This window comes from Antedon bifida, chromosome 6 (assembly GCF_963402885.1).
Source record: "Antedon bifida chromosome 6, ecAntBifi1.1, whole genome shotgun sequence".
In the NCBI taxonomy this organism is placed as follows: domain Eukaryota; kingdom Metazoa; phylum Echinodermata; class Crinoidea; order Comatulida; family Antedonidae; genus Antedon; species Antedon bifida.
Genome location: NC_136231.1, coordinates 13,091,944 through 13,117,181, shown reverse-complemented (window position 1 = coordinate 13,117,181; position 25,238 = coordinate 13,091,944). Strand labels below are relative to the sequence as shown.

Sequence of the window (25,238 nt, the reverse complement as noted above, 5' to 3'; positions counted from 1 at the left end):
ACGGGAATTATGTACCGACGAAAGGAACGTCAAATCAAAATATTACTAGGAAATAATGCAGAAATGGCGTCCCATAACTCAAACAATCAACGTTTTAGCGCTAAAGGCAAATTGTCCCAGACCATGTCCGCATAACATGCAGACGTGACTTCAGACACTTCCCTTTGGCGCTAAAACGAGTAGTCTTCTTTTCCAGTTGCTTAGAAAGGGGTCGGTAGGCTTCCCATCATGCATGTCGAGTTTTCTATATTTTTCGATGGCAGTACCTTTCGTTTTTTACACTAAAATCGTAAATTTTCGTCGTATGTTTCAGTTATAATGGTTTAATTTCATACAATGAATAAAGATTATTAGGTTAGAAATACTCAGGTTAATAATTTTCAGTTTGTGTTTATTTGGAAATAAATAATATCAATATTATATATATGATATAATACGATTAGCTCGCCAGAAACGTGCTGCCAAATTAAGTGACCTAGCCTTGCGCACCTCATTTGGCAATGTCACTTCATTTGGCGTTACAAGGCCTCTATGTAGTAGCTAGCCAGCAGGCCTAAGATAACAAATAATATTAACTAATAGATAGGCGTAGATATTCGCACAGTTTATAGTTAATAATTAGGTTAACACAAATTCAGCCGATCCCGCTTCCAAAAGTTACTCAATAAGTGTAATTTTAGGTGTAAAAAATCGAATTTCTCAACATAAAGAAATACATAGAAATAGCGCCCTCTATTTGGTATATTTTCTGTTTAGTATTGGATAAAATACAATCGTTCCATTGGAATAACTTATATCTTTCTTTCACATTTAACATGCAATATTTTTATCATAATTTTGAGATTAATATTGTAATATTATAGTATGAAATGTATCTGTTAGTAAACCTTAATTAATATTTATTTAAGCACACTGAAAGGAAGATGCATTTTTTAATCTTTATAATTCATGACTATGCTGTCACAAAATACAGTATTTATTAATATTATCTCTCCTATTGCAACTTTTTGTTTTCATTGGATTCATAACATAGAATTATAATCAATTAGTAACAAATAAATGAAATTATTAAAGCAAAGTTTCTTATAATACTCCTGTGTTTTAATTTTGCTTATCATCTCATGGGTTCTTTACTTTATACTTTCTCATGGTTCATCCGTTACAAAATAGTTAAGTTACAAAATACTTTAATCTAAATTTACAAATTATAGGCCTATTACATAACAACCATGTACACCAAGTAAAATGAACATTTGTAAACACCATAAATTACACTTAAACTATACTAAAAAGTTCTTCCTTCTCAAATTCATCTCCCTCTTCCTCATCATCGCTATCCTCTCCATCAATTTAAAAAACCTCTGAAAATTGTTATAGTTTTTGCACGAGCATAATTCTGTACAAGAGAATCCTAAGGATACACAGCATTTTTCATTTGCAACCCCTTCATTGCATTTTAGCTTGATAATTGGCACGCTGAATATGTTTATATAAAGCATCTTTGTTGGGTGGAATCATATTTTCAGCTCTTACATTCATTGAGAACATTGCATACCTTACTTCATTGACAGATTGGTTCTTGTGACCATACAGCCTACATACAAATGTTTCTAGATCACAAAGTAATTCATCTGAAAGTTTGCTGGTAGAATTGCCCAATGAACAGAATGCATAAATTAGAGTTTTCCATTACGAGTTTCATTGCCTTCACTTTACCGTTCCCAAAAAAAGCGCTGACTGAATCGCATCCTTTGAAGCAATGTAGTCCAATTAATGCATTTGAAACATCATTTCCAATATGTTCCTGAATAGCCTGCAGATGAATTGTTCGGAGATTAGCATCTTTTCCAGTATTGAAATATAGGTGAGAGCCATGCAGACTTTTGCAAAATGCTAATCCAATAATGAAAACATCAGTGTCAGAGCTGATTATAACAATATCTTTACCACCATGGTCTGCAGCATACTTCGCATGCAGAAACATTCTGGTGTCTGCCTCTTCTTGATTAGAACTTTTCCATTTGATTCTGAAATAGAATGGCATAATGTACCATGAGTTATGAATACATTTATTCCCTTGAGGTGATCTGCTTCACACATGCTCCATATCTGAAAGAAGAACTTGATTAGCTGTTCCTTGTTGTAGCTATCAGATAAAAATGTTTTCCACTGTTTTGGAATTTGCTGTTCGGCTTTTGATATTTTAATGACTTCGTTCAGCATTTTTTATGCTGTTTGTGTAATTGCTACATGTGATCGCAGAATTCTCCTTCGTTTAGTAACAGGTTCTGCTGTTGACTCTAATCCTTGAAATTCTTCTGTTAAAAAAAAGAATACTAATTAATATTTATGATTCTAAATGTTTGTGTAATAAATATAATAATATAATCAGTTCAGTATCATCTATACACTATTTAATATTGCAGTACAAGAATTCAAATAATATGTCTCAAATAACAACATAAAGCATCAGGTTGGTCCATTCTGTCCTTGCCTGAGGCTACTTGCCAAGGTTTGCATGCATTACCACATTGAATAAAATGCAAATGTTTTTTCCCAAGATGGAGGTACCATCAAACTAGATCCAATACACAATAATACTGGGGCCACCCCTAGCTAGGCCTAATTCGATATTGTAATTATGGGTTCATTTTATGTTGGCCCAGATATTTAAAAAAAATTATATACCAGGCCTAGCCTACGTAGCCTAGGCTTAATATATATTTAAAAAATAAACTTTGTAGACTACCCACCGCCAACCTACCTAGGCCTACCTGCCAGGCTTTTTTTTAGTATTTTGGCGAGCAAGGCAGATATGAACTGGGGGCCTAGGCCTATCACTAAAACAAATAGGCCTAAAAAATTAAGGAAAAAAATGTACCTTCTTCATTGTTGGATGAATTAACATCCTCTATTTCATATTTTCTTGCTTGCCTTTTGTTTACTACGATCAGTAAAATATTGATAGCATCTTTTTATGACATCCAGCGTCGCTATTGGTAAGCTCTCAATATCATCACAAGGATTTGCGGCTACAAAACTCTTTTTGATTGCCGCTTATTGCACCAAATTTTTGTACACATTAAAAAAGTTTTCCATTTGGTTTCTGTGAATGTTAATATTGTCCCAGAATTAGATGTATTGTGACAATAACAACGTTTTTGATCATCAGAAGATGACATCTTCCTGTTCAGCTCCAGAAGAACAACACATGTTTGTTTACGATCGTCTAGTAGCCGTATCCCGCTGTGTAAGGGAATCTGATTGGACAGTTACTGTTTCACAGCTCCATGAGTTAAAATTTTTTGATTGGTCAATTGTGCGACCTGTAATGACCTACAAAAATCTTCTATATCGCAATAAAATACATATAAAAACAAAAATATTTCGTTGACGCGTAAAATTTACAAGCGGGATTGGCCAGTTTAAAGGTTATCTATATTTTTGTTATAATTGTCATAGCAATTTTATTCTCCCCCCCCCCCCCCGATAGGAAATCATGAAATGAAACGATAGAAGGCCATGCCCCATAGCCTATTACCTTTCCGAAGTTGTTACAATTTCGGCAGTAATAAAGAATGTTCAAAATCGATGATATTTATTAATTTTGCAGAACTTTAGGTTTCAAAACACATGATTTTAACTATAAAAATCTCATTTTGTTTGAAAATGGAGTTGGTAAGTGATTTATTTACACAAACAAACATTCCACCGTACACTCTCTATTTGCACGACGGATTGAACGTGGACAAATTTATTCACCAGGCTATACATATTTTTTAGTGTCCCGTCACATGATTGGTCTATTAAATCACACAACTGTACACATCGAATATTTTATTATTACATTACAGTACTTTAATTTTAATGTATTTACTGAAATTCATGACAACAATATTTAATATGCATATATAGGTCTAGAATAGTTAGTAAGTAGGCCCTACCCCCACCGTTTACGTACAATACATGTTTTAGTTTGTGAAAAAAAAAATCAAAAACAACTTGTTGAAGCTGCAGGAGGTCAAAGTAATCAAAACAACAACAATGGTGACTTCTTCCGGTGGGTGGCCGATGACGCAGTAAATAACCAAGCGCTGATTGGTTGAATTTCGTCTCTGCATAAACGGTGTCTTTTTATACCCCTTTTACACTATCACCGTAACAGCGGTGTAACCCCGCAGTTGTTAGTACACCGGGCCGTTAAACGCCGGTGTTGTAGTTTTTATTGACTGGTGTAAATTGGAAAATCCAATCACCCCGGTGTGGTCTCCCTGGGGTGAAACGAAGCTGAATGTTTTCCAGGTGTACACACGAAGTGTAAATGGTTTTTATGGTTCAACACCGAGCTGTTAAAGGTCATTGACGTGACAATGTAACATGTTGTCATAGAAATACAATATATTATGCAAACAAAATGGGTTTTTTGTTTAAAATACCTTTTTTTGCTTATAATAATTAATTGTACGATATATTGTGCTATTCGTTATTTTCTTTTAAAGGCACAAAAACATTTGTGATTTTTCTTTTCTGCTGAAAATATTGAAATTGTTCGTGTGCATTCTACCTTACCAGAAAGCCTAAAATAATGTATTATTGAAAAAGGAAAAAAAAAAATATAATACTGACATCTCAATGGATGAAAATGATATCTTTTATAGGAACTGAAAAAGTACCATACAATAATTAATTTTCCTTCATTGATACATTGTTATGCTAATTAACAAATACATTTTTTCTTTTAAATACCTACGGTACCTACCCTATTTTTACGCCAACCTAACAATTTAAGGCCTAATTAATGTATGAACAGACTACAAGGCGGAAATGCAGTCATTTTAAAAAGAAAAATAATTGTTAATGTTTAAAATAATAAATGATAATCCATATAGCCACAAAGAAAATTTAACACTGGACTACATTCAAAATTAAATAAATTGTGTGTAAATTCGGAATATTATGTTTTGATGAGATTTGTCGAAACATTTAAACCATAGTCAATTAAGTTCCACGCATGACGTGCGCTCGCAGTACTGATTTGATTGACAGCACCGGGGTGATAGATGTAGTGTAAATGGGCGCAACTCGAGTTCATCTCACAGTTTTTTGGCTAGTGTAAATGAAAATTGCCTCCGAGTTCAACTCGTGTTCCTCTCCCAGTAGATAGTGTAAAAAAGGTATAATATATCATGATAACTTCGTAAGATCATGATAATTAACAGGCTTTCCGAGAGCATGTTAGCCGGAATTAACGTGATAAACAAGATCAACATCATTCAAATATGCTCATTTATATTATTAGGAAATTGTTTTTAGACTAGGCTGATCAATGTATTAATACACACTGCCGTCGTATGCGATTCGTATACGGCCCATATACGGTCTTTCTTATATGTACATATAAGAGCAGCTCTAATATACGGAACATATATGAAACATAGGTTGTTTTTTTAAAAGGGTTACTAAAATGGAAATGTATTTGGGAATGTAGGCTATGTGAATTTTGACAAATGTGCATACCTGAACGCAATTATGCTTCCAGGTGGAAAATCAATAAAATCCACTTCTTGCACTGCTGAGTTCATGTCACCACCATCTGTCAATTCTACCATATTGCTACTGAATAGTGATATGTGCTCCTGCATCTCCACACCATAATTTGACAAGCCATTTATAAACTTGTCATTCTTTTTGAATGTGCATTCATTCTTCTGAACAAGTTTAGCTTCTACAATAATCTCATCAACTACTCCTGTGTTTGAAAGAAAGAAATCTGGTTTATAATCTTTAATAGTAGCTAGGTTCACATTCAGAAATTATTGTGAGTTTCTTTATCATGATGTTCTATATGAATAACTTAATAATTTTCAATAAAAACAAACTAAAATTTCAAAAGATCACTAAATATTTGTTTTTAATATTCTATTCTTCAACTACAGTTTAAGTTAAAAAAAATCAAGCTAAGATACATAATTTGATAGAAATACAGATCTATATAGTTTATCAACATAGTAGCGTTGAACGCATATTTTTGGTTGGCTAGCAACCACGCAGCGCCATCTATCGTTGTGACGTCATACCGCAGAACTCTATGTGAACGCTTTTCCTGCTAATATGATATTCTTTATTACGATACGAAACCACGATAAAATCTTATGTGAACGTGCCTAGTGACTTGTAAAATTAATTCCTACTACAAACCTTTTAACTTCAAGGTCATAAAATTTTGGCTTTTGGGTGTTTACTATGGTTAAAACAACTATACCAGATAACTTGTACGTTTATCCATTATACACATTTTTGCCAGTGAACGTATCCATAAACATGATGGGGTATAAAAATAACCGGAATTGAAATGGGAAGGATTTAAACCACAACCATGGCTTGGTAGGGGTAGGGAGATTCATCATTATGCCATCTAGATGATTAGTCGAAGTGTAAGTTTTCTCTCAAAGTTTAATATGTTCTTTCCAATTGTTAGGTTACAACCAATTTTTACATTCGTCCTCAGTTTAATTTGATTAATGTGGGTCTTGTAATTTCACCTACATTGTATATATGAATCTCTTTAGAATTAAAGGTGACCTTCATGTTTAAAACTTTTTGTGCAAAGCTGTTGAATTGTAGATATGAATTCATGTAAAAATGTGTCCATTGGATTTGATCATATGGCCAGCTGAGTAATACAATTTGTTTTTTCATCTCTTCGTGTCCAATTTGTTTCAAAATTTTTAATATGTTTTTGCTCAGAAATTGATTTTAATGACATCATCACATAAAAAATTAGAACATATATGTGCCTCGTAATTTCACTTATGCTACACTGTATACAGTATATTTATAGCTTTTAAATTTTAAAAAGTACTTGAGTTTCTGTGAGTTAAAATATTTGGGTCCTTTAAAATTGAAAGAATTTAAAAAAAGTTCACATCATGGTCTCAGAATAACAACGTCTCCCCTCAACATATTTTAACGTACATGCATGTTGCGTTTGCATAGATAATTTTTGTTAAATTTTGAGAAAATAATGTTATTACAATGATCACTTAAAGTATTCATCAAATTGACAAAAAAATGTAGGGAAAGTGTCTTTAAAAATATGTAATTACCTGGAATACACAGCGGTGGGACATAACCAGTGTAGCCGGGATTAGATGGATTTGAGAAACATGTTCTAGCCACCATGATAACTGACTGATGACTGCTAGGGCAATGGCGTGTTACTGCTATGATACACTGATCAACTTGATCAACATATATCTGAAATATATTATAAATGAACATTATTTTTGTAGGCCTATACACAGAAACACATGCAAATTGTATTGTAAATCAAATAATCTATGAATCATTCTACTATCCAGAGATTGCGGACATTTTTAAACTTTTAGAAACTTGAAAACTAGGAGCCGGCGCATACAACTACCCAATTTCAATTTTGCACCGGCTACATAAATTCCCAGCTTGCACAGTGCACACAGAATTTAACTTTCTCAGTCTGTTGCTTGTCCATTAATTTAAACTACAACATTTCTCTGACCATAAACCTTATGAAAGCCATGCATAGAGTAAACATTATGTATAATATGATTTTGAAACTACAATCTAGCCCACAGTAGAAAACTGTTGAGAACCCCTGATATAGAGTAGTATTTCAAGCTATAAACTAAATGATTGTAGCAGGGGAAGAAAATTGACTTGTGGATTTGAGCTTCAGATGCTGTACTGTGTGTACCTGTGAGAATCCAGCATATGCTAGGGTTTGGTGGAGGTTATTCAAAGCAATCCTTGCAGCTATGATTCCACTTGAATGGTTTACTTGTGATTCACTACAACCCTCATCATTCCAACTTGTATACAAACGATCATCATTTACTACATGAATCTAAAACAAAAGCATATCATCATTATCATAACCAAATACAATACATTACATCAAAACGTAAATATGGAGTACTTTGGTCGGGGTCCAGGGGTTGAAGGTCTCTTGCATTTTAGAGCATTTTAGTCTTGCTGTAAATTTCACTGGTCCCTAATGAATATACTTTTTGTCCATGATCTAAATATACCCATTAGAAAATGACATCAGGATCCCGATCGGGATGCGGTGGAATCCTGATGGGATAGGCTTATCCCACCGGGATTAGCTGATCCCGATGGGATGAAATCGGGATTTCTTACCCAGTATCGGGATGGACAGGATTTTTTCCCGAAATAACTGGATCGTATCGGGACAATCGGGATGAAATATCATCCCGCTAAAATCCCGTTCCATTTAATACCGGGATTGTATTACAACTTCGGGATAATAAAATCCCAGTGGGATTTTATCGGGATGGACTCTGGATCCCATTGATTCATCCCGATCGTGGTTTTTTTTTCAGTTTTAAGATTTACTAGTTTTCAAAATGAATAACTTTCTAATAAATATTTTAGAAATAACAATCTTTCGAAAACGGATTTGTTAGTGGTTGTTTTTAGTAAGAATCGCGAAAAATTATTTTTTTTTACTTATGGGATAATTGTCGATGGGATTAGACACTTAAAAACTTTATAGTATCTCGTTTTTATAGTAGGATGGTGTTCACCTTTTAATAATTTTAGCTAATTGTGTTGTTTAATTAATTATCTATATAAATTATATTTATTGATTCAATCCTGTTATGGGATGTTATGTTATGGTGAGTTGACCAATGATTCCAATATAATTTCAAATGCCTTTAACAAATATTTTGCTGAAATCGGCCCTTCACTTGCTAATAAAATTCCCAATAGTAACAGATCATTTAAAGACTTTTTACCCAACCCTACCCCTAACTCAATATTCTTTACTCCAGTCAATGAGGCCGAAGTTTTTAAAATCATTTCTACCTTTAAAAACAACAAATCACCCGGTATTGATAATTTCCAAACCAAGCCCATCAAACATATTGCCGATCTCATTTCTTTTCCACTTACCCATATTTTTAATCTTGCTTTATTAAAGGGTGTTTTCCCAGACAGGATGAAGTTTGCGCGCGTTACCCCTATCTACAAATCTGGAAGCAAATCTGATTTCTCTAACTATCGCCCCATCTCTGTCCTCTCTATTTTCTCTAAAGCTTTAGAAAGGGTAATCTACGATCGTACATTTTCATTTATCTCAAAACATGACATTCTTCACAAAAATCAATATGGCTTTAGAAAAGGTCACAACACACTCATGGCTCTCATTGACTTAACAAACAAAATTGTTGACGCATTTGAAAGTGGTCATCTAGCCATCGGCGTTTTTATAGATTTGTCAAAGGCATTCGACACAATAGACCACAATATACTTTTATTTAAACTATCCCACTATGGAATCAGAGGGCCCGCATATGATCTTTTCAAAAGTTACCTTACCAATCGTTTCCAATGTACCAAGTATTCTAATTCTGTCTCCAACTTCAACCCTGTTACTTGTGGTGTTCCCCAAGGCTCTCTTCTTGGCCCCCTCCTATTTATTCTATATATTAATGATATATATCTTTCTTCTTCAATTCTTAATTTTTTTCTATATGCTGACGACACCACTGTTTATTACTCTGACTCTGATATTCAAACCTTATTTAATACTGTTAATACCAATCTGACCCTCATGTCTCAATACTTTTCAGCTAACAAACTTTCTCTTAACCACAAAAAATGTAACTTCATCCTGTTTGGGACCCCTCAGAAAATTAAAAACATTGATACTGCAAACTATAACATTTCTATTAACAATCACGATATTCCCTCAGTCCAATCTGCTACATTTTTAGGAGTTCATCTTGACAGTCGACTTTCATGGAAAAATCACATCAATTTTATTGGCATCATCACTAGACTTTCTTCTTTTTTACCCCCTAACATTCTTCGTATTCTTTACTGCTCCCTCATCCTGCCTTATCTTAACTATTGCAATATTGTCTGGTGCAACTCTTATCCTTCCAGTATTAAAAAACTTCAAACTCTTCAAAAAAAGGCCATCAGGGTTATATCTGGCGCCCCACCTTGTCTCATTCATCTCATCTTTTTTCAAAGCTTAATCTTCTCAAAGTCTCCGATATCAATCTAACCCAACAAGGCTCGTTCATCTTTTTTTCTATTAATTCTAACCTTCCCAAACATCTCTGCTCCATGTTCACTCCAAATTCTTCAATTCATTATCATCATACCCGTATTTGTTCAAAATTAAATATTCCAACCCATAAAACCAACCACTTTCAACACAACATTAGGTATTCCGGACCCACTTTTTGGAACGATCTGCCACTCCCCATCTTAAACTCTGTTTCTAGCAAATCATTTTTATCTAAACTTAAAAGTCACCTTATTTCCAAATATTAACTTTTCCTCGGTCAATTTTATTTTTTATTTTTTATTTATATTTTTTTTAAATTGTCATTGTCTGTGTCTGTAATAGGTACGTCCTCCACAAGATGTGTTTTTCATCTTTCTGGGCGTGTACCTTCTTCTTTCGAAATTTTGTTTACATATATATTGTTCATTGAAATCTGTTTTGTATATGAAAGGAGAAAATAAATGTTGCTTTGAATTGAATTGAATTGAATTTAATAACGAGTTAAAACAACACAATTTGGAGTTTTTTTATATTATTTATTTGTTCTTTCTTTAAACTGAAATACACTTTCAATACAAATGTACTGATTTCCAAAGTGGTTCAGTAAACATATTTATAACAAAATTAAAATTTAAAAAAAAACAAAAAGAAAAGAGATATAAAACTATTTACAATTGTGAAGGCAAAAAGGTTAATACATATATGTTTTCTATTGTAAAGATTTAAAAGTTGCCAAAGACATATTATGGAGTTCTGATTTTATGTTATTTGGTAGAGAATTCCATAGTTTTGTTGATCTATTAAAACAAAAGTTCTTTTACCCTGAGAGTTATTCCATAACGGAATAGATAAGTCATTATTACTTTGGGAGCGAGTGCATTTATTATGGTTATCTACAGTAAATTGAAATAATATTGTTAAGTATCTTGGAGCTATTTCTTTTAAACATTTAAGAGCCATTGTCTATAAAAATCAAAGATTTGGTGGCAGATGTAAAAAAATGGATTTCGCTCAAATTTTTACCATGAATAGACATTCATGACAACAGTCAATTATCCAAATTTTGATGTTTTTGCCATTTTTCACATATTTTCTATAGTGAAAAAGTACAAACTTGTATACTTATTTTAACCAAAAATACTTACAGTATTCAGTTTTTGTTTATAGCAGTGTAAACAACATGTATTGAGTTCCATTTAATGCAGAAAAAAAAAAATTACAAAATGGAGTTTGGTTGATACCATTATTTTAAAAAGGGGTGTTTTAAAAAAAATTTTTTTTTATAAAAATATACCTCATAAATGTACCTATAACTTCCAAAGTGGTGTTTTTATATCAATGAACTTTTGTAATTTGATAGTCAATAGGTTTATCAACAATAATCACGAAAAAAACACTGGGGTAAATTTCGTACATAGGTTTTGTGTTTTTCATTTCATTTATTTCACTATCATCATCGCAGCCTTAGCTGAATTACAAAGATATTTACATTTTCTCAATATTAAAATTTGTATAAAAGTATAAAACCAATGATAATTATATATAAAAAAGGAGGCAATTTACACAAGAAATACAATACAGAAACATTCAACAAGTTTAGCATTAAAATATTAAAATAGAAAAAAAAAACACCTAATTGCCAGGAAAATACGAAAAATACAAAAAAATACAAACAAAACACATGAAACACAATTTAAATATGGCTAATACAATATTAAAATGTATATGTGGCTTGTCATAATGCTACTAGAGTCATACGAATAGTTTAGATAAAATAGGAGAATGTGTTGCCAGGTTTATTTCAATTAATTGCCAGAAAAACAGTATTTTGCATTGAAATACTGTATTTAGTTGATGGAAAATAACGTTAAACTTTGAAATAATTGCGTCAATGGTTTTTATAAATTTTTACATCTATTTTGTGTAAAGAGATACAGAAAGACCTCGCAAAAAATCTGACCTTGTAAAGGTCATTTGAGGTCAAAAGGGGTCAGAATGCAAAACAGGACAGGTCCCCACTTTACTACAACTATTAATGTTTGATCAAAATTTACAAGATAGTTCATAAAAAATTCTCAACAATTTTCATTTTTTACCTATAGTGTTACCTTAGCAACCATTTCTATGTGTAACTAAGGAAAGTAATTTTTAAAAAAACGTAAAAAATGGCGTTTTTATGAATACAAAGAATTTATTGCATTTGTAATTTTTCTCAATTTTACTTCTACTGCATTCTAATAATCTTAAAGTGATGACAAACTTTACCTTGTAAATTCATTCATTTTGAAGTCAAATGAGGTCAATATTTTACCATAGTAACTGTTTCTATGCGAAAATATTAAAAAAATAAGGGGTTTTTCATAAATACAAAACATTTTTTCTACATAGTTTTACATTTCTACTTTTTGCCAAATTTACTTTCAATACTGAATCCTAATAATCTCAGAAAGAAAGTCTTGACAAATCTGAATAAAGGTAAAAAATTGACCTTTAGTGTTATCTTAAACCTGTTTACGTAACTAAGGATAATTTTTTTTAAATAAAATTATGGAGTTTTCATACAACAAATGACATTTTTACCTATAGTGTACTCATGGAGCTATAAAATTAGAAGGAGTAACAACGAATTCTAGATTGTTTATCTAATGCCCCTTTAGCCAATCAGAGATAGGCGGTAATTAAGAACATCAAAGATAATAGCAGGAAGTCCCCGCTGTCGCAGTCGGCTTTGATCACGATCATCTTTTCCGTATAGAGGACACCCTCTATTGACTATTTTTTTGTGTGCGTGGAGAAATGAAATGATGACGCCACAGGCTTGGTTAACAAAACAAGCCATAAGGGACATGCGTATTAAACCCATTTGTCTTGCTATAGAACGCTACGGAAAAAGATTATTATCAAAATATTTTTAAAAAAAACCGCATTTAAATCGGACTTTTCGTTCGTAAGTTACAGGCATTTAAAGGTAAGAGATATTTGGTTGTTTGTCGATAGTAATTGAGAAAAATTAGGTAAAATAGCTGTTTTAAAATGCTTTTTTTTAATGGTTCCGCATGTTTCCTAACAAAGGACATGTCGTAACTAGTTAGTGTGGCCCATGTTTTTTCGATAAACAAGCACCGTATAATCTTACAGTTTATTACAAATGCACCAAATAGATTTCATTTTAGCATGTTTTAACTTGAATCCAAGTTATTACGATCGCATGTGACGTATTTTACCTTAGTAACTGTTGTGAAGCTACAGTGTTGTACACTTTAGAAGGGTCTTCTTCCTTTACTAATTCTTCTAGACTTAGTCTTATGCAAGTTAAGAAGGCTAGGCCTAGCTTTAAGTAATGATACATAGAGGCTAGGCCTAGGCTTAGCTACTAGTAATAGTTGTGAGAATCGATCCGGCACAAAAGCCATACTGTACATAAAACTAACTTAAAATTAATCCAGTCTACTACTACTAGTACTAGGCCTGGAGTCGAGTAGGGACCTAACCTAGGTCTGGTTTCATGGCCTAGGAGGCTATTTAATATTTAATACTAAATTGCTAACTAGATGAGAAGCTGTTGCTTATAATGTACCCATGTATGGGGCACATCACTTTTTTTTTTCACATAAAGTTTGATAGTGTAGACATGTCCTTGAATTATCAAGATTAGTTAAATTTTGTTTTTCTTAGTTCACATTGGATATTTTAAGCGATTTTTTTTTGGTTTTATTGCTTTCACAGTGAAGTCATTTGTTGAGTTAACAAAGCTCCTGCTCCAACAACCTAATGTGAAGTATGTGTTGAGCGAAAAATTCTGCCAGGACCCTGTTGAAGAATACTTTTCGAAGCAGAGGGGTGCTGGAGGATGCAACTCAAATCCCACTATCAGAGAATTTTCTAACAACTATCTGACATTCCATGCAACTGGCTCATCGTCAGCATTTTTTCAGAAGTCCAGCAACTCAAACTGCAACAACAACAACCGTGATGATGATTCTTCTTTGGACAGCACTCCACTACCAAAGCGAAAGAAGACCAAATTCTAGAACTGTTCAGTATTACTCTCAAACCAAAAGGCTCTTTTCAGAGCCACCACTTGAAAAAAAGAAATTTTGAAGCTACTGTTTGTCATTGACTTTTTATTTCTACAAAAATAAAACTCATTCATTTTTATTCATACATGTTTTCTATTTACAAATTGCGCCTTAGTATGAACTACGTGCATAAATAACTACTTATTTGCTAGTTTGGTTCTTAAACTTTTTTCCTTTTTTCTAGACACTGAATTGTCAGACCTTTTCCTAATCTGCATGTACACATTAATGAATGCCTTACACCTTATTTTGATAAAGTAAGATGCAACTGTAAGCATCAATTTGGATGATTCTTTGAACGGCAAAGACTGTTTAATTAATTTATCCCAACTGTGAAGTATTTTTTCAGACTCTAAAATTTGCTTTAAAACCTTATCTTTCATAGATATTTCCTTAAATGTTCTTATTGCACCTGCACTCACATTTTTCCGAAAAACATACTCTAATAATTTAAAAAACGTATATACTTCATCATTTACGCGAAATAAACCACCTCTATCTTGGACTGAAATCCAATGTTCAGAATAAGACATAAATCCATTTACTGGTTCCTCCAGCCGTTCTTTTATCCATCCACTTATTATTTTGCACAAGTGTTTAGACTTTGTTGATTTGTATCGTTTATTCAAAACATATGGGATGTACCCTGATACATAACGAAGGACATTTTCTTCCTCGTCGGTCAAGAGATTACCAACGCTTTGTGCCAATTCAGTGGTGGTAGTTGTCTTATTGTTGCGATTGTGCATTAATTTATGTGCAACATTTCGAATTAAAAAGGTAAGGGCTGTGCCACTAACAGTTAAGTTTTTGGAGTCGCTCAATCCATTCCAAGCCTCCTTTAAATTTACATTAAACATGACGCTGTGAACGTTTCTTGTGATTCGTTCATACATTTCTTGACCAAAAGTTAGATTGTCAGCGGAGCATATTGCTTTCCAAATTTCACCAAGAAGCAATTCTTTAAATCTGGTTAAATGTTCATCTGCATTCATTTCTAAAAGTCTATTGACCAAATTCTTCATTTCTAATGAATTCTCAAAGGGACCACCATAAATTGGATGATTCTTCAGTTCATTCAGTCCCTCAGTGAAGATATTTGCAAAGTCTTTTTCAGCATCACATAATTTGTATGTAGATACGGGTCTTTTTTTCTTCTTCTCCTTCTTTCCTAAACGGAAGTTAAAAACCAAAATAATCATTGAAAAATGTAAGGAATACTGTATATAGTAATAAATAATCAACAAAAACATATCAATATATACACCTATATTTTTTAGTACATATTATTATGGATCCATTATTATATCATGACGCTACTGCATAAGTACTTTTGAGAATAAAAATATTGTAAGTAGGCCTAGCCCATTGAGGCTAGGCCTAGCATATCTAGCCTGCTCCATTTTCCTACTTTACTATTAGTATTTCTACACTAGGCTAGTCCTCACTTTAAGGTGACCAGTAAATAATAAGCTAGGTAGGCCCTACTAGGGGCCTCTAGCTAGGCCTAGTAGCCTAGTTAAGGCTAATTAAAAAAACAAAAGTCTAATTTACCCTATACAATTATCAAAATTAAAATATATAGGAAGGCCAAGGCCTAAACAATATTGCCAAAATACCTTTTTTGTCGGATCTATGCAGCACATTTTCTTTGTTGGTAGAGCTAGGCCCATCAGTACCTGTAGGCGGTTGTTCACCTGCGGCTTCTGAAATGGTTGTGCTGCTGCAGCAACGCTCACATCGCCAATGCTCATCTGGGATACTCTCCTCAGCAGTGAGGCCTACACATTTAAAATGGTACCACTTATTCGTACAATCTTTCCCCTCACATGCTATCATTTCTTCGTCATTCTTTTCCCCACATTTGCAATTTATTTCTTCTTCGACATCACTAAAATCGAGGTCTGAAAAATCGTCGAGAGTGTAAAAGTCTTCCATCATATTAATTATTATTTTACCCCGCGACGATCATCGATGACGCGATGTGAACAAACCGCCGTTGTTGAGGTGCATAGTGCGCATGCTCATACAACAAAATCTGTCTACGCATGCCTAAACCCCGAATGACGTAATGCTTCGTTATCTTAATCATGTTATTCGCTCAATTACACTCGGTAATTATCACTCCTCGTTATCTTGTCGGAAGAGATGATGGTTCAAAGAGATTGATTTTGTTGTTACTCCTTCTAATTTTATAGCTCCATGGTGTACTGTAGCAACTGTTTCTATACGTAACTAAGTACAATATTTTTAATATGGGGTTTCATGACTACAAACAATTGATTACATAGCTTTACTACTTTTTCCCAAATTTACTTACCTACTGAATCCCAGAAAATGTCTGACTTTGTGAAAGGGGTTGGTGATAGTCGAAAGTGGTGGTGGATGGGCATGTGGAATCTGCTTAGGTTAGCAAATAAAAGAAGTAAAAAAATGAAAGAGGAGCTTCAAAATAAGAGAGGAGTAATCTGTTGCAAAGATTAAAATTCACAACGATCTGATAATTTATTCAAATTTCCAGAGGATATAACCTACAAAATGACATTAAAACTGGGAATTACATTATTTTTTTCTTACAACACAACTAGAACTATATAAAACATTAAACATTTTTCTGACCAAAGAGTTTCAAATCAAATAATCAAAGAAAATAAAATGTTTTTACTATTATATACCATGTTTTTTTTTTTATAAAAATGCCTATGTTTCTCGCAACACTGCTTGTAGATTTTTAAATTACCCCAGTATTTTATTTTAGAAATCAATTATTAAACCTTAGAACAACCTATTTCTAATAAATCAGCTAAAAAAATACACCACTTTGGGAGTTATGGTGAAGTAAAGTTTAGTTGCATTTAACAATTTAAAAAAAGTGAAAAACACCCCTTTTTAAATAAATGGTATCTCCCAAAGTATAAAATCAAAAATATTTAAAAAAATATGAAACAGGTACACAATGCATTGTTATTATGCATACACTAATTATGTTTTATAATTAAATGAGCAAAACAAAAATATCGTTCATCAAAGTAGTACCAATATCCATTTTAAAAAACCTTAAAAAAGGACAAAATTTGTCAAAAACACAAATTTGGCCGTGAAAATATATGTGTGAAATAAAAAATACTTCATATTTGATTTCTCTTAACACATATATAGCCATGTGCAAAATTTGAAAGAAATCCATTTTTTTGAGTCTGCCACTATTTTTGATATTTCTTTGATTCTTACAGACAATGGCTCTTAAATATAAAGCATTATAAGAATATTTTCATTCCATTTTTCTGTAAGTCTACTCCATCAAAGAGTATACTTAAGATTTCATTAATAGGGGTATACATGTCTACAGATAACAATATTCTACCTAATCTGTTGATTAAAACCTGAAGAGAATCTGAAAAACTTATGTTATCAATTGGACCAAACAAAGCAACAATAATCAAATAATGGAATAATTAAAGCATTTGCTAACATTTTTAAAGTATACATAGGAAGATATATCTGAATACGACGAACCACACCGATACGTTTAGCTATTTTACAAGACATTTTGTCTATGTGTTCCTTCCAATATTGGTTGACCAAGTTGAGTTTTATTAACTTGTTGAGGGTATTAAGCTATTGGTAATACAGTAATTTGTAACAGACGGTGTTTTTGCTTTGAATTGAGTTATTTTTGTTTTAAATACATGTACTAATGATCAAACCAGCCGTGCATCCCTTTTTACAATAGTATTAATTCTAAAGACAGCTTACTTTATTCACCACACCTTTTGCTGCGCCGCCACGGCTACTTTGATCGTTGTAGTTAATCACATTATTATATCATTATTTAACACCTCTTCAGTAATACTAACAACGAGTTGATTTCTTATCGTATTATTATCATCACACTTACCTTACTATGTTTACGTTTTACACCATACCTTTCGATTAACATTTTTATGACTAAGTTGAGTTGTTTTAATATGTTGAGGGTACTACGCTATTGGTTTCCTAGCTGATGAGTGCAATATGCACTCCTGCATAGACAATGCATGTTTCGTTTTATGCAGGAGATCCAATCAATAACCACCTCCCTAACTGTAAGGATCGAAACAGCCATAACATCATCGATAATATTTTCAATTCAAATATTTGATAATTAATAAATTCTCAGTAATAAATGTTATAATGTAAAATAACACTTTTTAAAAAGTAATTTTCGAACATTTTCTAAACAAATTAAATGAAGGTGATGATATGACTGTCCTGGGATAATAGTCCAGTAAAAATATGGTTGAACCTAGAACAAATTGCAACAGAATTTGTTTTTGTTTTATTTGGTTGATATGGTGAACATGAACATCATATCCAAAGTTTACCAAAATCGGACATCGGGAAGTGGGTTAATTAGCATAAATTCAAAATGGCCGCCATTTGCTATTTTAAAGCCCCGTATCTCCTTAACGGTTGGATTTATACCACCTAAGTGCATTACGAGTAGATATAAATGTGATATTAAACATTCTAATTGGCATATTTAAATTTCCATATGACGTACCGATGACGTCATATGGTAGTTGTGACGTCATAAATTATGTTATAAATGCTTAAATGACATTATACTAAGCGAACAATTTAGAAACTGCAGAAAAACAAGTTTCCTAACATTCTCCTTGTTGAAATGAACATAATTTCCAAAGTTTACCAAAATCGGACGTCAGGAAGTGTGTTAATTAGCATAAATTCAAAATGGCCGCTATTTACTATATCATTTTGAAGCCCTATATCTCCTTAATGGTGGTTTTAGACCACCAAAGTGCATTGCGAGTAGATATAAATGTGACATTAAACTTTCCAATTAGCACATTTAAATTACCATATGACGTAAATATGACGTCATAAGGTAGTTGTGACGTCATATATTATGTTATAACTGCTTAAATGGCATTATCCCATGCTAAAAAATGTAGAAACTGCAGGAAAACAATTTTCTAACAATTTCCTGTTGAAATGAACTTGATATCCTAAGTTCACCAAAATCAGACTTTAAGAAGGGGGTCAATTAGCATAAATTCAAAATGGCTGCTATTTACTATACCATTTTGAAGCCCTGTATCTCCTTAGCGGTTGGGTTTAGACAGCCTATGTGCATTACGAGTAGATATATATGTAAAAACCGTTGAAATCTATCATTAAGTTTCCATTTACAAAATCTTATGAAAATAGTTATTCTACAGAACCGTATAAAAGGTGATCATCAACTGTATTTCCGAAACTGATTTGTACTCAAGCGCACATCTTGTTTTGTGTTTCCTAAAACTACATCTTTTAGAATTTTATCTCTTTAAATTGGTAAAGGAATAAAAAAAATATTGTAATGAGGCGATTGTCTGTGGGTCAGGCTATTCAAACCCATCATTCCCACAAACTCATCTCAATTCCCCAACTGGAAATTGAGATGATACATGAAATGATAGATGTCATACTGTAGTTTTCGGTATAGTCAGCATCTCCATTCTGCTCTTTCAAAGTTGCTATTTCATTGCATCTGTTTGGTGTCGATCATTTATGAGACAACAACTTTTTATGATGTTTTATATAATGTTTATCTTTTGAATGATGTTTCCAAGATTCAATGAGCATATAACGACGACACTTCATCCTAGTGTTAACTAGGATGAAGAACCATCAGTTAAAGATACACATCAACGGAATCCAAAAGGTTAAGGTAATAAAGTAATTTTCAAACTTGCCACTACTAATTACAGTATTTAATTTTTCGACAAGACAGTATTCAACTTCCTTGACAGAAAATGTCAGAAAAATGGAATAGAAACTTTGATGGGGATCTATTAAATATCTTACTTTGCCATAATTAAAAAAAGCGATTGCGTTTTAAGACAGAAGAAGCAGAAAATAGTGGAATAATTGGTACTTAAAGAAAACATCTTAAGGAGCAAATTTGCAACATCTTTGTAATGCTCTGCACTTGCAAAGAAACAGGGGGATGCATTCTATTCGAAGCAAGAACTGTTCGGTCCAAAATTAAAAAAGACATCAGAAAAGCCAATGAAGTAGACTTGCTGTGCCTACATGTATGGTGGAAGTATTTTGACGGCGCCAACATTACATTTTCTATGTATGTACTTTGGATGGGAGACTTACTGTGATCCAACTCCATATTTAGGATGGGGTCGAATTATTAAATCCCAGACTCATTACAGAATTAAGAATCCTGTTTCTTTAAATATAATTGAGATATATGAGATATATATGCAGTTATAAAATGTTGCAGTTGCAGAAAATTAACTGGAATGTTCTATTGCATGTTGTGAAGGGTGGCCGAATAACTTCTGATACCCATGATCTTAACCTGGATGTGGTAAATGTTCTACTATTTTCATGAGATTAAAAACATTTTTTCCTTTCGGTTTCTATATTTTCCCCCTAGAATAATGCCAATTGAGCATTATTGTGACAAAATACATGACGTCATATGTCTTATGACATCATAGGTACGTTATATGGCAATTTAAATAGGCTAATTATAAAGTTTAATATCACATTTATATCTACTCGCAATGCACTTAGGTGGTCTAAAACCAAGCGTTAAGGAGATATGGAGCTTCAAAATGGTATGATAAATAGCGGCCATTTTGAATGTATACTAATTAACCCACTTCCTGACGTCCGATTTTGGTAAACTTTGGAAATAATGTTCATTTCAACAAGGAGAATGTCAAGAAACATGTTTTCTTGCAGTTCCTAAATTGTTCGCATAGTATAATGTCATTTAAACAGTTATAACATAATATATGACGTCACAACTACCATATGACGTCATAGGTACGTCATATGGGAATTTAAATATGCTAATTAGAATGTTTAATATCACATTTATATCTACTCGTAATGCACTTAGGTGGTCTAAATCCAACCGTTAGAGAGATATGAGGCTTCAAAATAGCAAATGGCGGCCATTTTGAATTTATGCTAATTAACCCACTTCCCGGTGTCCGATTTTGGTAAACTTTGGATATGATATTCATTTGAACCATATTTACCAGACAAAACAAAAAAAAATTCTGTTGCAATTTGTTCTAGGTTCACCCTATTTTTGACTTATCTTTACTGGACTATAAACCCATTTCAATTTTCAAAGTGTTTTTCATTTAAAGCCCCCTTCCCTACGTTTTTTAGATCTAATTTAAGATCACAAACTATATTTAATGTAAAAATAATACTATATGGTCCTATCGCGATAACTTTTTTCGTCTTTAAACGGTTAAAAATGTGAAAAATAAGTCGATTCTAATAATTATAGCGGCCCGCTATAAATCCCAAAATGCATTGCGCGCGGATTGATATTTTTGTTTTTCACCTGTAATTCGATCGATCGTGAGGCCAAAACAAATGGAAGACTCCTAACTTTTCAGCGAAAATACCGGGTTTTCCCCAATTTGTATCAACGGAGTCTGGCAAAAATAGAAAGACAATTAATGCAGCAACTATACAACGTCAGGCTAGGTATATAGCTAGCGTATGATGTTCGTACGTTACCGATGTTTACCAGCTAGGCCTACAAAACTAAGCCTAGCTAGGCTAGGCCTAAGACCGTCCACGAGAGGTCGATCGCCGCGAGCTACTTAGGTAGTGCATTGTTTCTCACTTTTTATCATAATTTACCATAAAACGTACATTTAAGACAAGGAATGACATGGTTTAATGTTTTTAAAGTGATATATATGTATTATTTTCCAAAAAACGTCCAAAATTGCAGGTAAGGGGTCTTTAATGTTGTTTTCGCAATGACTCCTACAAATATGATTATATGATTAAAAGAAGCGCAATATATTATACAGTTACGTACGTATGTGTTTTTTTGTTTACCGTTTATACGTTTACAATTACATTTTTTAAACAATAATCATTCATATAATTCATTCATTCATTCATACAAATATATTGTACATTTACAATCATAAATATTCTGATCATGTTATTTATAGTTTACCCATTCATTATAGGTCTAGCCTAGCTTGCCTGTTCCTTCTTCATCATCATTCATCGGCCCTCAATTTTTCCGAATAGGCCTAGCCTAGGCTATAGATAGGAATAGGCCTACTACTAGTAGTACTTCTCAGCTGCCTGTTTACTCGTATCATAGATCCTAGGCCTAGTCCGAGTTCAAGTCCTTTTTTACACAAAGCAATATTCATAATATTATTATTAAGTATGGTGGTGTATGATAAACATTTTAATATGCACAAAATAGTTTTCCCATTGTGTCTGGAGAGACCAAAATAATAATATATAGGCCTAGGCCTAGTAAAGCTTAGTATCAAAGGCCTAGTATCAAATAGGCGGAGGGAGGAGGCCTACGACGCACAGGGGCGGGGTGGTAGGCTAGACTGATGATGAGGAAGGAGAGGAGGCAGGCTAAAACACTGTACTTTTTTGACTTGCAATGCTACACAAATATGAGCTTCTAGGCCTATATTTCAACTAAAGGAGCTACTATGATAGGGTATAACAATAAGGTGTAATTAATAAATAATCACAACGAATAAATCTATGAATTTATCAAAAAGACCTACGGTTTGAATGCGTTGTACGTCATCGCTAGCCTGCCAGAATTGCTGTGTGGTCTCGTTATAAATTTAAATCAAGGCGGGAAAGAGATGCGCGCTGTGTGCTATTTTCACAAGCACGTTCAATTAATAATTATTATTTTGTTATGATAATTAATTACAGGCCATACTAATTACTCCCTGGTGTGATGCTGTTACTCTGTAGGCCTATGTCAAAATAATACAAACAAAATTGTAATTTTAAGGGTTTTTACTTAGGAAATCCCATTCCATAAAACAATGAATGCTTAAAGCTGGTCGTCAAGACAACCACTTTCCGCTAGAACTTCCCACGCCTAAAGAGTCGAGTCAGTTTCTAAATATAGATCTTGGTACCTGCTCTCCACAAAGAGATGCCGACAATTAAAGCCGTCCAACAAGCCAGACCACGTGACGGTGTCAATGAACTGAACGAGGAGACTGCAGCATTCCTTCTATGTTAACACTTTCAGGCTAATGGTGTAATAACATGGTACATGTATAATAGATATGCTTGGTAAATTTTAGATGAATGAATTCTACTACAAATAAAATAGAAATGTGCAATATTGTGTAATGTACAGTATGTGGCGGGCGTTTACTACAAGATGTTCTATTGAGGGGTGGAGGGGGGTTGGGTGGTTCCCTATTCAAAGCAGGGCGTTTATTCGAATAATTCTTTTTCCACTAGAAAATACACATTTAATACACATATGACAAATTCCTTATTAAAAATACAAAATACCGATCATTTCCTTTTGCCATTTTGGCAAATTAATACGCTCTGTTGCATTTATTATGACGGATACAAGATTAGGCCTACTCATAGTTTTCTCCTTTAGTTAGCAAATTCATTTCTATACCCGTGTAATCTGCATATTTCACTATAATAATTACCATTCTAGAATAGAGCTATAACAGTCAATGAAAACCTCAACATCTTCTTCGTTTAATATTCAATATTAAACGTTCAAAGCACTACAAGACGTAGGCCTACGTCAAGGCCATTGGACGATATATTCATTGCAGCAAGAAACTGTTGGTTGCTGTGAATGTACAGCAACCTTTCAGCAATTGCAAGATTTGTTTAAACATCATTTTTAACAAATTAAATTAGTATAAAAAAAAACTGGGTTTATTCCCAGAACAGTTATCATCATCATGTTTTATAACTAATTAATCTTTGCTGGAAACAATTCAGAAAATTCCTCCTACACTCACGCTAAGGTCAAATTTTCTTTTGCAAAATTTGTGAAAGGTCTGCAATTTTTTTTCTCGCAAAACTGAAAAATTTTTAGCAAATTTTTAAAACCATGAAAATGGCTAAATGTTTTGGTAGATACATCAAATAAATATATAGATTGTTGTCTTGTATTGTTTTTATCTTTATTCATTCAAAATTTATGATTAAAATACAAATAAAACATGACCACATTAAAATATGTTAGGCCTATCTACTGCAGCCTCACCGGCCTGACGCGATACCAGTCGCCACGGCCATAGTCTATATAGGAGGCCTATTCAACGGTTGACTATGCCACAACCGAGTCATGTATGATCGGCGTCAGGCCTCTATCAATTAGTAGCATATGCAGCCTGCCTGGATAAAGTTTTTTATCACAAACAATATAAAATAATAAATAGTTTTCATTTGTGTTTTATATGCTTCTTATTCACTCCCGAAAACATCGTACCACACCACAAACGAACTACGACGTTGCGAGATTTATCGAAACTCCTGAGCCATCGATGGATGATCATGTTTTTGACAATTAAAATCACGACATATCAAACAAAATATAATTTTTTTCACTACTGAGGATAATAAATAATATATTTAATTTTAACATATAACAGGAAAGCCTAGATACTTCCAGTGCGAATAAAAAATAATAATAATGTACAGTATTAGTATGTATTTTCAGATGCTGCAGGAGACCCGAAATAGGCTAGTAGTCAATGGGATTTAGACTTTAACTCACACAAATTGCAAGAAAAGGTTTTTTTGATGAAATGTGTTCTTTAGACCCTCTGAACACATTTATCAACGTTAGGACATTTTTCGACAACGGGAAGTAGCCTAATTTGCATAATTAAAAATGGCGGCTATTTTTAATAACGTACTATGTATCTTGGAAACCGCTAGTCACAGATACTTAATTATGGTGTTAAAATCGTTAGAATATATGTTTTTATATTCACTTTAATGAAAAAGTTTGTCCAAAAATGAATGGAAGTGCTATTTCTAACATTATTGACCTTTGACCTTGGTTTATCATATTAATTACTGCGCATGTCTATTCATAAAATAAATTCTCCTTAGTCGGGCGCATGTACATTTACAGATAACGCGATTTACAACTACGCGCCTGTACAATAATAAGCCTCCTAATGGAAAACTTGTTTTAATTTATTCGAGTGACGCGAAAAAAACGTCATTGATGGCAAGTAATGCTACATCGCTGTCACTTATTTTAGGCTGGC

General features: G+C 33.0%; 2 protein-coding genes across 2 annotated transcripts in view; both read right to left on the bottom strand.

The window, feature by feature from the left end:
• The window catches only part of LOC144845413 (glycogen debranching enzyme-like), a 130,681-nt gene that overhangs the window by 64,295 nt on the left and 41,148 nt on the right, over positions 1 to 25,238 (bottom strand). Inside the window, exons 12-14 of the mRNA XM_078702722.1 lie at positions 7,733 to 7,882; positions 7,107 to 7,257; positions 5,518 to 5,749 (exon numbers count right to left, since the gene is read on the bottom strand). Of these exons, the coding sequence (XP_078558848.1) occupies positions 5,518 to 5,749; positions 7,107 to 7,257; positions 7,733 to 7,882 (533 nt within the window). The remainder of the gene's footprint in view (positions 1 to 5,517; positions 5,750 to 7,106; positions 7,258 to 7,732; positions 7,883 to 25,238) is intronic.
• Positions 14,195 to 16,144, bottom strand: LOC144844995 (uncharacterized). Its single transcript, XM_078702111.1, has 2 exons — positions 15,780 to 16,144; positions 14,195 to 15,331 (listed from the first exon to the last, which is right to left on the bottom strand). Exons 1-2 carry the CDS (start codon positions 16,099 to 16,101, stop codon positions 14,298 to 14,300), a joined length of 1,356 nt encoding a protein of 451 aa, XP_078558237.1. The 5' UTR covers positions 16,102 to 16,144; the 3' UTR covers positions 14,195 to 14,297.